The 13,802-nt window shown below is 42.3% G+C and overlaps 1 protein-coding gene across 1 annotated transcript in view; it reads right to left on the reverse strand.

Annotated features, from left to right (window-relative positions):
• The window catches only part of rdgB (retinal degeneration B), a 689,086-nt gene that overhangs the window by 246,573 nt on the left and 428,711 nt on the right, over positions 1-13,802 (reverse strand). The window contains exon 4 of the mRNA XM_067154865.2: positions 4,528-4,644. Coding sequence (XP_067010966.1) covers positions 4,528-4,605 — 78 coding nt within the window. The 5' untranslated portion in view covers positions 4,606-4,644. The remainder of the gene's footprint in view (positions 1-4,527; positions 4,645-13,802) is intronic.

Below are 13,802 nucleotides of genomic sequence, written 5' to 3' on the forward strand. Positions count from 1 at the left end.
CCTGAGATTAATAAGGAAAACCTAACAATGGGTAAAAGAGGAGACCTGAGTCCAAGGAAGAAAAAGGAAATTGAGGTTATGTTGAAATGTTCAAACTTAAAATCATATGAAATTGCCAGAAAATGTAATGTTTCTCCACAAAGTGTTGGAAGAATTAAAAGAAAAGTGGACTTAGGTGAACCAGTTACACCAACAAAGCGGCAAAACTGTAGGGGACTGAGAAAGACCACGCCAAGGCACGGAAGAATGCTTAGGAATCTTGCTTTGTGTAACCGAAAGATTACTGTTAAGAACATTAGAGATGCCTTGAGTGATGCAGGTTGTAATTTAAGCGCGAAGACAGTTCGTAGGCGACTTCACGAGTCTGGTTTACGATCTCGCCGTACAACAAAAAAGCCAAAGTTAACACCAGCCATGATGAGAAAGCGTTTATCTTGGGCATTGAGGCATAAAGATTGGACTGCAAGTGATTGGTCAAAGGTAAGTTCATTTTTTCTATTGTTTTGTGAATTAATTCAGCCCTTTGACCACACTTTGTCGTCGGCTTTATCAAAATTTTATCAAATGTCAAAAAGAATTTGAGTCGCTGATTTTTTAATACTTTTTACTCCATACGTTTCCTTGTTGCAGGTTTGCTTCTCGGATGAGTCGACAGTAGAAATTATGCAAGATCGTCAGCAGCATGTGCGGAGACGACGTGGAGAACAGTTGATGTCCGAGTGTATGAAGGAAACTGTTAAATACCCCGGTAAAATTATGGTATGGAGTGTGATATCTGTCCATGGCACTGGGCCATTGTATTTTGTTGAGGGTACTATGAGGAAGGAACAATACAAACATGTCCTGGATACTTGCCTAGTTCCTCAAATAAATGAGTGGTATCCAGAAAATGATGGAATTTTCATGCAGGATGGGGCACCCTGCCATACTTCAAAATTTGTCATGAATCATCTGCAGCAGGTAGGAATCAAAGTGTTGGACTGGCCAGGGAACAGCCCAGACCTGAACCCCATTGAAGGGATATGGAATATTATGAAAAATAAGGCCAGTAGTCCCATGTGCACTAATATTCCTGATTTAAAACAGCGTCTGCAACGAGTATGGCAACATGATGCGGCTATTACTGAAATGGTGGCACGGAGTATTGAAAGCATGCCAAGGCGTGTTATGGCTGTTATTAAAGCTAAAGGTGGTACTACCAAGTACTGACTGTCTCAAATGATGTGAAAATAAGTGCATTAGTTATAAACTTATGAAACATGGTAAAAGCATTGTAAATATATTGTACAAATTGAAATAAAGTTATAAAATATAAGAATTTTTGGAAATTCCTAATTCGTTGTCCACTGACTATAGTGTTCAGCTGCATTGAGTATGACAAAATGGGAGTCTATGAGTAGAAAGATGAATCGTAATGAGAATGAACTGGAATGGTTTCAAAAAGGATGAACAAAACTGCGACAAAAATATTCAAAAGAAACACGAACAACAGGCAAATCCTTTATAAACAGTGCAGGGAAACAAATTGCTGAAAGAAGTACAGGTTTACAGTCCAGGTAATTTGAATGCAAAAGTCTGCAATGCGATGGAACAGCCAGGATTAATTATGGAGTTTTATTAACTGTATAATGAAGATGTTTGTGATTGACTGAAATTAACGAAATACCACTTTTTTTGCCTGATTCAATGCGATATGCATTTCTTCAAAGTAAATGTTATATGTTAGAATAAGAGAGTTTCATAAGCGAAGATTACATTGATCAAGATAGTCAGTTAACACCTTTACTGTCTCCTGTGTAGTATTGTGTAATAGGCAATAGATGAAAGTTAATATCCCGTTTAATTAATTGCTGTAAAAGATATGGACGTGGTATTTACACTGAAAGAATACGCGATTAGCATCACTGATTGACTTCGTACAAGGACATATACTATCTGCGCACTTTTTAGCGATATATTTGTGTACGGGTTTGAGGAGTAAGGAGGGAGCTCTTCCGGTTCCGTTAGTACTACCAACTGAATGGAAATGAAATCTGAATTGAATCGATAATATGATCTATCGATATGAATTTTCTAAACCTTTGTTATTTTAAGCCAACAACTGTGTCACACACACATTTAACATTTTATAACATATCTCAATGCGAATCTTATTCCTAGAGTGAATTCTATAGTTTGGCTTTGCTGTGTAAACAACAACAGTACTAGTACGTAAAGTGTACGCCAGACGTCGCACAGCGATGCATAAGCGATTCATAGTTTGCGTTTCAAAGATTGCCGAGGTCGACCGCTTCAGCACTGGGGTGTAAATCTATCTCTAAAAAGTGCGCAGATAGTAGGTTAATCAGTTAAAATGAAATCCAAATTTATATTAGTCGTGAGTGCATGGCTGAAACGTAAGCGAATACGTGCGGATGTGTCGACGCGTGTATCATCATTCATTTCCCGTTTCCAGTTTCCCGTGTCGGGTTGTGAATCAAGGATCTCCATCGCTGCCCGTCTCTCCACCACTCTTCTCCTCTTTTAAGTATGTATGTATGTATGTATGTATGTATGTATGTATGTATCTCTAAAATACCATTGTTGGTTACATATTTTGGACTGGATGTTGTAATAAAAGCGATCTTTAAATCCAGCTGATTTTCCCCAACCATGTTTGCTGAGCATTGTTCTTAATTACCGGATTGTAATCAGAATACGGAGCAGATGTGTTATAGGTTAATCCCCCTCAGGAAGCTGCATTATTTGCTAAAAGATATCTTGTACATCACCTGCAATATAAATGTGTCCAGGTATCTACACTAAGATTATGTTTTGGCCCGACCGGTTCAAATCATACAGCATTGTTTAAATGCTAAGTACAAAAAGTCATGGAGAGACACTAAATGTGATGTTAATAACGGGTTGCTCTTCCGCGAGCCCTCAAAACGGCAGAAATACGGCGAGGCATCGACTCTACAAGGTGATGGAATCGTTCTGGAGGGATCTGGACCCACGCATCTTGCACTGCTACCCACAATAAGTCTTGTGTAGTTGGTGCGGGGTTTATGGAAAGTGCACCAGCATCGATAGCATCTCATAAATGCTGAATTGGATTAAGATCGGGGGATCTGGAGGGCCGATTCATGGCCGTAACTTCTCTGGGGTGCTCCTTCAACCACCCGTGTGCCACCAAAGAGCGGTGACATGGCGCATTGTCCTGTTAAAACATGGCACCTCAATCAGGGTACTCTAGGGCCAGAAAGGAATGCAGATTGTCTCAAAGCTTGTCCGCATAACGTACACCTGTCAGCGCTCCCTGCAGCCGGACAATGGGGCCTAATTGCGACCATGAGAACACCGCCCAGAACAAAACTGAGCCACCTCTCGCCTGAACACAACCTTGTTGACACGCACGATCCATAGCTTCATGGGGCATATGCCACACTCTCAGGCGCCCATCTGCTCGATACAACTGGAATCGGAATTTATCGGACCCCTCCACAAGCCGCCACAGCTCCATGGTCATTTGCCGATGTTCGCGGTCCCACGCACGTCGTTGAGCTCTGTGTCGAGGTGTCAGCAAAGGGACACGAGTTGGTCGTCGACTGGTTAAGCCTATGCGGTGCAGTTGCCTCCTTACAGTCCTGGTAGAAATGGGTTCCTGACTCCAATATTAAACTAGGTGGTGACCTGACTCATAGTAGCCCGTCAAGCGTCCAGTAGGATTCTGTGGAGGTGACGTGATGCCCGTTCGTTAAACACCTGTGGTCTTCCAGTGCGGCGGTTTTCGCGTGTGGTAACATTCTCTCCGGGATATTGAAGACTCACCTTAGACACTGTTGACCTCGAAAACCCGAATTCGCGTGTAATGTCCGCAATGCTATGACCCCATGCGCCGATGATCACCCCACGTTCAAAGTCAGTTAACTCGCGACGTGTTGACATTTTCACGACACTGGTGTCTGTGACAGACTGCTCAGCTACGCCGCAACTAGCCGCGACGCTCAGGGATCATACACGGTACGCTTTTTAAAGGAACATCCCTTCCCGTGACTTTTGGCCACTCAGTGGTTGGATACCTTTAAGACCACTTACTGAATTGGACAAAATAGTGGCCATAGCAATTTGCTTTAGGTATAATAATATGCTTGCCTTATGGCAAATGTCTCCGCTGTAAAGATGGGCGTGGTTTTTGTTAGGAAAAACTTCTGAGAAATCTTATGAGAAGGAATATAATAAGCTGTGACTACTCCATATTTAATTTTTGAACCGTCAGTATAAATAAGTAGGTTATGCTCCAGCCGAGATAGACATACTTTTATGGAATTCAAAATCACGATTGGTTTTGTTTATTTCTGGTATTAATGGGGCCAACTAATACGGTGATTATTTGTGGCTTATAGAAAGCTATGACATAGGGGAAACAGTTGTAGGGTAGCGAGTGACATTGTAAAATGTTGTTTTGACATGAAATTTTCTTTCCATACGCATCTACTAAGGCCGGGGTTTTCCCAATAGACTTACGCAATACAGAAGGGTACTTACGGCGATCATAAAGAGCTGGGCGATTCGATACTCCTCCACAGTGAGGGGTAGTGGGATGCGGTACTCTTTGATGAGCATGGCTGGTCCTCGCTCGTTCTCACCTCTGGTTCAACATTCCTGTAACATACCAGGAAAAACATCGTGGTCAGCAGGGGGATTTCATGTTTCCACTCAACTAAACAAATCACTCTCTCCACAAGAATAATAATAATAATAATAATAATAATAATAATAATAATCGTATGGCCTCAGCTACCGTGTGCAGACATTTCGATTTGACGCCATCTGGCTGTCTGCTCGTCAATTTCGACGTTCCGTTTTACTCTAGGTCCGCTAGATGGCAGACCGAGCAAACCTGATCTCTCTTGGGCGTCTATGGCTGAGATTTAATTAATTTTGTCGGGTAAATACCAAATGTATCACCAGAGATCTTTTACATGCCGACATCGTACGACATGGAGTGTCGAATGGACTTTTTTCCGCCCTTCAAAAATCCGACTACCTCTGCCGGGTTTGAACCCGCTATCTTGGGATTCGGAGGCAGACACTCTACCACGGATCCACAGAGGCAGCTTCCACAAGAATGAATATGAGGGATTATTTTCTCGCGACCCGAAATAAAATCCTCGCGATTCTATCATCGGGTCCGTTGCTATCGGGTTCAATCCTGTGATTGTCCACTTCTTCCGCTAACAGCCACTTATGTAGCATAGTTGGTTAAGCACTCTGCTTTCTAATTTCAAAGTTGGAGGATCGAAACCGAGGCCTCTTACGACAGGCAGGGGATACCGTGGGTGTTATTCTACCGCCCCCACCCACAGGGGGCCTACCGTCGGGTGGTAGTGGTGATGATTGTTTTAAGAGGAAGTACAACTAGGCAACCATCCTCTATATAACACTAATCAGAGGGAAAAAATGGAAGGGAACCGACACTTCGAAAAATGAAGATATCGGCCAAAATAAGACAAGGGGCGCGAAGGGCGTGAAAATGAAAGACTCCCTAGCCCTCGCAAACCTAATAGCGTCGGGGTCGGAAAAGAACAAGAGTTGACCAAGAGAGGTCGGATAGGATAGATGAAAGTGAGGAGCCTGGCACAAGTAAGTGGAAGCATGGTGGTGGTAGTGGTTATTGTTTTAAGAGGAAGTACAACTGAACAACCATCCTCTATGAACACTGATCGGAGAGAAAAAAAAGAGTAAAGCCAACCCTTCGAAAAATGCAGGTATCGACAAAAGAAAGAGAGATGGGACACCAAGGGCGTGAAATGGAAGACTCCTTAGGCCTCACAAAACTAATACCGTCGGCGTCGGAAGAGAACAGGAGTAGACCATGGGATAGGAAAAATGAAATCGAGGAGCCTTGCACAAGTGGAAGCAATGCCAGGCTGAGCTTGGGTAACCTTGGTGGCCAATCCCCACTCCACTGGGCGAGTTGGCCGCGTGGTTAGGGCCGCGTAACTGTAAGCTTGCATTCGGGAGATAGTGAGTTCGAACCCCACTGTCGGCAGCCCTGAAGATGGTTTTCTGTGGTTTCCTGTTTTCACACCAGGCAAATGCTGGGGATGTACCTTAATTAACGCCACGGCCGCTTCCTTCCCACTCCTAAACCTTTCCTATCCCATAGTCGCCATAAGACCTATCTGTGTCGGTCTAGATAGAAATGTACATATTTAAACACTTATCAGACCATCTATATTCACATGTACGGAGAAATCATGCAACAGAAAATAGGTCAAGTTACTGGGTCATTTTACTCACAATTCAAACTATCACAAGTGAACAGTTCTTTGAGCCCAGGAAGCCTTCAGGATACTATTCAGTAGATAAATCGCGCATCAACAGTGCATGCCATAAGAGAGGTTATAATCCGTCGCAATGGTTATTTCTCAATTCTTTATAAATATATCATACGAAAAGGTCATCCATTTAGGTTCAGTGTACTAAAAATATATATAAAATAAACAAATATTTATTACAGTTTCCTTTTCTAGTTTTGACAAAAAGTAGCATTCGTAGACAGGAAAAATAATCGAATTGTCACGTCAACACCACACAAAACACGCGCTTTGCTGACATCAGCCTGGTTTGGTCAAGGCCAACGAGATAAAGGAGCATAGCGCAATTTGTCGCTTAACATGAGAGGTAAGAATACTAACTTCTGATTTAATGGTTCAGTCAAGCTTAACCTCGAGTTCAGAACGGTGTTCTAAGATGGCCGCTGTCCGTACATTTCATTTTGACAACAGGATAGAGTACAAATTATGTTCTGGCATCATGATTAATTCATTTGCCTGTCGGTGGGGGTGATAGAAGGCGACTAATAGTGGACTCTCATCTTGGGAGTGTGGGTTAGCGACTACGGCGCCGCCGCTAGCTGAGCATGGACTTGCTTTCACTTACTCGTTCCAGGCTCCTCAGGTTAGTCTTTCCTGTCTGACCTTCTTTGGTCAATTCTCATTCTCTTCAGACCCCGAGGCAGTAGGCTTGGAAAAGCCCTAGGGATTTTTTCATTGTACTGACCCCGCGGTGTAGCGGCAACAAGCCTGCGTCTTACCCGGAGGCACCGTGATTGATTCCCGGCCAGGTCAAGAACTTTTACCTGGATGTGAGAGCCCGTTCGAGGTCAAATCAGCATTTATATGAAGACCACTTTTTGTGGCCCTCTCTTACTTTTCCCGATACACTCATTATTCAAACGACGAAATATCTTCCATGTCCCCCCGTATTCATTTAGCTATGCCTTTTAGAGTGTCCGGAGGATATTTTCGGCTCAGCTGGTCGTCGATGGGGCGACCTACGCGTGAGATGATGAGAGGGTAAAATTTTGTGTCGGCACATTGTTTACTCCTGTCGAATAATACCAAAGGGTCTGCTCAAGACTTACGATCAACAGAATCATATGCGCTCACTCCCAAGTTAACACTGCGGAGAAGTTTGGAAACAGGGATATACCCACTAATGACACCATAGAATGAATTTCTCCAAAATTTTACAGCTTAGAATTCCGAAAGGAGAATGATACCATGGCATTATAAATGGTACAATAAGATGGTTTTCCGTGGTTCCCCGTTTTCACACCAGGCAAATGCTGGGGCTGTACTTTAATTTAGGCCACAGGAGCTTCCTTCCCACTCCTAGGCCTTTACTATTCCATCGTCGCCATAAGACCTGTCTGTGTCGGTGCGACGTAAAGCAAATTCCAAAAAAATAAAAAATAATGGTAGAATAGATAATCGTGAATTCCTGGCACTTTTACAATGTCATGTTCCTGGGGTCAACATCTGCTCAAGCAAATTCTCCTCTTCACAGACTATGCACTATCCAATACAACAGTGTAGTTCGTAAAAATAAAAAACCTCACTGGATTTCAGCTCATTATTCAAAGCCTTCATAACAGACTTCTAAAAGAATCATAAACATATTTCATCCATTCACAAAATTGTAAATGACTGTACATTCCTCCACATTTCCCCAATAGCGTAATATACTGTACCGCGTGAGTTGGCCGTGAGGTTAGGAGCGCGTGGCTGTGAGCTTGCATCCGGGAGATAGTGGGTTCGAATCTCACTGCGGGCAGCCCCGAATATTGTTTTCCGTGGTTTCCCATTTTTACTCCAGGCAAATGCCGGGGCTGTACCTTAATTAAGGCCACGGCCGCTTCCTTCCCACTCCTAGGGCTTTCCTATTCCATCGTCGCCATAAGACCTATCTGTGTCGGTGCGACGTAAAGGCACTAGCAAAAAAAGTGTGTGTGTGTGTGTGTGTGCTAGGGGCTTTACGTCGCACCGACACAGATAGGTCTTATGGCGACGATGGGACAGGAAAGGCATAGGCACGGGAAGGAAGCGGCCATGGCCTTAATTAAGGTACAGCCCCAGCATTTGCCTGGTGTGAAAATGGGAAACCACGGAAAACCATCTTCAGGTCTGCCGACAGTGGGGTTCGAACCCACTATCTCCCGGATGCGAGTTCACAGCTGCGCGCTCCTAACCGCACGGCCAACTCGGCCAGTGTATAATTACCAATTTAGTATATTACTAGAGGAGCCGCGTTGCTCCGCAGCATTCGTTATAAATGGGTCAGATAACTCGTCTTGATATGCCTGTTGTAGCCATATTGTTTTTCCTGCCCTTTTCAATGGTTTTATGAACATTTACTAAGAAGCGCGTTATGGTATGCCGCAGTTCCTAGTCAGAATACATCCATTCTCACGTCATCATGCTGTCTGTTTGGTAGAAACAATATAAAATTAGATCAAAAATTAGATGTATGGCTTTTCAGGCGTTTGCTCCATTAACCAGCGTTTCGTCTTAGGTCTGACACTAGACACATCCCATTCTGATGATTTTTTATATTCTCTATTGGTGGAAAAATGTCTGATTCCCTCCATGGGAACTTAGAATTTCCCAAAACAATCTATCCATATATTCGCTTTTTATTAACCAGCAGTCCTTGATGTAAAGCTTGGTATTTTATTTTTAATCGTAGATTAGTCTCGAAGGAGCGTCTTTTGCCTGGCAGAGAATTTTTTTAAAGATACATAACCTTCATTCCTTCTAGTGTAGTTTGGTTATCCTTCGATAAGTATGCCCAGAAAATGTCTTAAGGCGTATGTCATGGTCGGGTCTGTTTGTACGTAGACTTTTTCTCTTAACAGGATGTAAGTTAAGCGTATACTCTCTGGCTTGACAGGCAGTTATCAAACATGGCTGCATGCAATGACATTACGAAGAATGAAAATCACATATCAGAATATTAATGAAGGTGTTAGTCGTTTAGCAACCTGCTAAGTACAGAATGTACTGCGGATTAGGACAACTTTTCGACTGCAATTACGGGAGTGATCATTTCATGATTTGATTTTATAATTACTCAAAGATGGCTGAACTTAGAAACCTATTAATGACTCATGATTCAATGGAAGGTCATTCCGGAAAGAATAAACCAAAAATGAAGCAAATCGGTCCAGCAGAACGGGCGGACGGATTTGCCAAAGCTGTTTTTAGTAAACTCTGCTAATATATTATAGATATATGTTGCTAATATATCAATCCATGTTATGTTCTATGTATTGTATATTCAGCCGTAAAACATATTCATAGATATTACTTAGTTCACTGTCCGACTCGCTGGCTGAATGGTCAGCGTACTGGCCTTCGGTTCAGAGGGTCCCGGGTTCGATTCCCGGCCGGGTCGTGGATTTTAACCTTCCTTGGTTAATTCCAATGGCCCGGGGGCTGGGTGTTTGTGCTGTCCCCGACATCCCTGCAACTCACACACCACACATAACACTGTCCTCCCCCTGTGGGTGGGGGCGGTAGAATAACACCCAAGGTATCCCCTGCCTGTCGTAAGAGGCGACTAAAAGGGGCCTCAGGGGCTCTGAACTTTGGAGCGTGGGTTGGCGACCACGGGGCCCTCAGCTGAGTCCTGGCATTGCTTCCACTTACTTGTGCCAAGCTCCTCACTTTCATCTATCCTATCCGACCTCCCTTGGTCAACTCTTGTTCTTTTCGACCCCGACGGTATTACGTATGGAGGCCTAGGGAGTCTTTCATTTTCATGCCCTTCGCGGCCCTTGTCTTCCTTTGGCCGATACCTTCATTTTTCGAAGTGTCGGGCCCCTTCCATTTTTTTCTCTCAGATTAGTGTTATATAGAGGATGGTTGCCTAGTTGTACTTCCTCTTAAAACAATAATCACCACCACCACTAACACTGTCCTCCACCACAATAACACGCAGTTACCTACACATGGCAGATGCCGCCCACCCTCACTCTGCTAGAAATAGCCACACGAAATTTATTTATTATTATATACTTAGTTCACTACTATTACCAATTTATTATATTATTACAATATATTAGTAATAATCATAATATTGGATTTACGTCCCACTACCTACTCTTACGGTTTTTGGAGACGCCGAGGTGCCGAAATGTAGTCCCACAGGAGTTCTTTTACGTGCCAGTAAATCTACCGACACGAGGCTGAGGTATTTGATCAATTTCAATTATTACCGGTGTGAGTCAGGATCGAACCTGCCAAGTTGGGGTCAGAAGGCCAGCGCCTCCACTGTCTGAGTCACTCAGCCAGGCATAATATATTATAGGTACATCTCGGATATTAGGCACAAAAAAATCTGTTTTGTTCCTGAAGAGATAACTTGTTGCTTAAAGGGGCCTGACATCTAGGTCATCGGCCCGAAGAGATAACTTAAAATGAAGTTTTATTTACACGTTTCATGTATTTATAAGGTTAAAAACAGTGGTCCTACAGTGCCTTAAATGACGGTACAACCTATATTTGCCTATATTCCTATATTTCCTGCTGTTTACGTCGAAATCGTTTTTGAAGGTTTTTAATTTGTTCCGAGAAAAAAATATATTCTTGAAATACTTTTCAAACAAAATCTTAAAATCGGGAATCTATAAACCTTAAGAAACGCCGACAGTCCACGCTCGTAGTCTGTGTCACGAGTGAAGACAAAGTGTCAGCTTCCAAGTCGTCTTTAATTAAAACTTTACAGGAGTTTCTCCATTTCATATCGGATGGTAAATTTCTATTCTGTGACGTATGCAGCAAAGAAATTAGTGATGTTTGTTTTATATTTCCCTCTAAACAGCCTGTTCGAGTCCCGTTGGTTGAAATATGTTTCACCATCAGAATACCGGCCGGCGGGGCAGGGGAGGTGGTGGTATACAATTTCTAATCCCTAGATTGCGTGCCAAAAGGCTGGATTAAATTCTCAACTTCTCTTCAGTGCTCATATGGAGTGAGGACATATGACGGAGTTGATGGTGATTCGTCCGTCGGATGGGGATGTTAAGACATTAGCAGACCCCTTGGTCTATTCGACAGGAGTAGGCTATGTGCCGGCACCGGGTTTCACCCTCTCCCTTCCTACTATCATATATCACGTCATTCATTTCATCTCATTAACTTATCTGATCAGGTTGACGTCAGGAAGGGCATCCGGTCATAAAACCCGCCACGACAGATTCATCTCACCTCATACCCGACCCGTAGGGAAACGGGACAAGGGTTGGACAAACATACATTATTATTATATTAATTTTATAATCCACTTTCTGTATATTCAACCGTAAAACATTCATAGTAATTACTAATTTAATTAGTATTGCCGATTTTGGGTATTATTACAATATATTATTGTCATTAATATAATGTTTAGAAAATTACCAGAGTATATTTATATATACAATACGAGTTTTGTCTGTACATTGCTCAGGATTTGAAAACAATGGTATTTCTGAATCGGTCATGTCCACAGTAACAAGGAAATGACTCTTTTTATTTTATTTACTTTTTCGTCATTTCTGTCTCTCTGTCTATCTACCTGTCTGTATGTACACGCATCGCGAGAAAACGGCTGAACATATGAAAATGAAAATCGGTATATAGAGTCGAGAAATAAAAAACTACAGTACCGTATAAGCAAAACATATTCTTATTCACCCTGAATGCAACTGTAGTTTAGGGGAAGGCGCCTGAAAGTTATGTACCTATGTTATTGGTCATATCGAAAAAAACTACATAACAAAAGTTATAGAGAATACAGTTTCCCATCATTTATGTTTTATTCAGTTTTATCGTACCGACTATGATAAGAGTGGTATTTCAGAGTCGGAAGAAAACTAAATGTGAAGGCCTACAATATCGAAAGCGCACAACATTGATCAACAATAACGTTGCATTGACCATTGTTTGTTGCGATGTTCTTTGTCTTTTATACTGCCACTCAACTACGATAGATGGGATTACTGTTGCGTACCGAATATAACAGCCTGACTGAATATTGGTGGGAAATAGCTGGGGAGTTGGAAAACTTTCTTCTTTAGCATGTCATTCCTCTGGTTCATACATTTTCTGATACTGCTGGTACGAAACACACCGGGTCATCATAGTATTCCAGCTATTCGATCCCTACTCTGACGCGCTGTTTTGAAGGAGCAGTGTGCACACTTAAGGCAGAGGCTCACTTGGTAGTAGGCAAATTAGCAGTGAAGAGGGAGTTTCTCCTCTGGCTTGAAGGAAAAAAAATTGCCTCCAAGTCAGATTCTTCCGTCGCTAGTGGGCTGAATTGAGATTTTCCGATTCATCGGGCACTCCTAGGAAACAGATTAGTAAAAGGGCATAGTTTTTACTCTGGGTCTCTCCATTATTCGACCCCTCCACCAAAAAAAGACGAAGAGTGTTCACAGATTACGGCTGTCTGCGGCCTGGTCATCACAGCTCTGTTAGATCGGCAGCGTATTACTGTTCGTTAAAAGTGAGAAAATGTGTGGTTTTCCATTTGATCGAGTATTGCATAAGAAAGCATTGCTTTTAATCGCGCCATTCGTACTGACGTCATTTTGATGACCTAAGATGTTTGGTGACTTTCCCGTAGCGTTTCTAGGGTAACGTTAAAGAGCTATGCAATTTAATACAATCTTGCTCACGTGTACACTATCTATCCTAGAATTCTGTAGCGAAGCACGAGTACATCAACTAGTCCAAATACATAAAAAATAAGAGGTTTGTCTGTACATTGCTCAGAATTTAAAACGAATTGTATTTCTGTATCGGTCGTGCCCACAGTAACAAGGAAATGCACTTTATCATTTTCCGCAATTTCTGTCTGTCTGTCTGTCGTATGTATGTATTAACATGCATCACGAGAACACGGCTGAAGAGAATTGAATGAAAATCGGTATATAAAGTCGGGGAATAAGTCGCTACAGTCTAGGCCATAAATAATTTTATTCACGCTGACTGAAATAGTAGTTTAGGGGAAAGCCTTAAATTTAATTCTCAAATGTTTATGTTATTAGTGGTCCTATCGATAAATAATACATAACTAAAGTTATATAGAATTAAATGTCCGATCATTTATGTCTTATACATTCCTACCGTACCGGCTATAATAACAGAGATATTCATGAATTTGGATTTTTGGTGCTAAAAGTCCATATCAGCGTCGACCATTGTTATTTTGTTGTGATGTGCTTTGTGTCTTCTCGCTGCCATTCATCTCCGATAGATGGGATTACTGCTGCGTACCGAGTATAACAGCCTGCCTGAATATTGGCGGGAAGTAGCTGTGGAGTAAGATCTCTCTTCTTTAGCAAGCCATACCTGTGGTTCATAAATTTTCTGATACCAATGGTAAGTAACACACACGTTCATCATAGCATTCCAGCTATTCAAACCCTACTCTGAAGCACTGATTAAAACGAGCAGTGTGCACATTTAACGGAATAATGGCAGAGG

This window comes from Anabrus simplex, chromosome 10, assembly GCF_040414725.1.
Source record: "Anabrus simplex isolate iqAnaSimp1 chromosome 10, ASM4041472v1, whole genome shotgun sequence".
NCBI classification, from domain to species: Eukaryota; Metazoa; Arthropoda; class Insecta; order Orthoptera; family Tettigoniidae; genus Anabrus; species Anabrus simplex.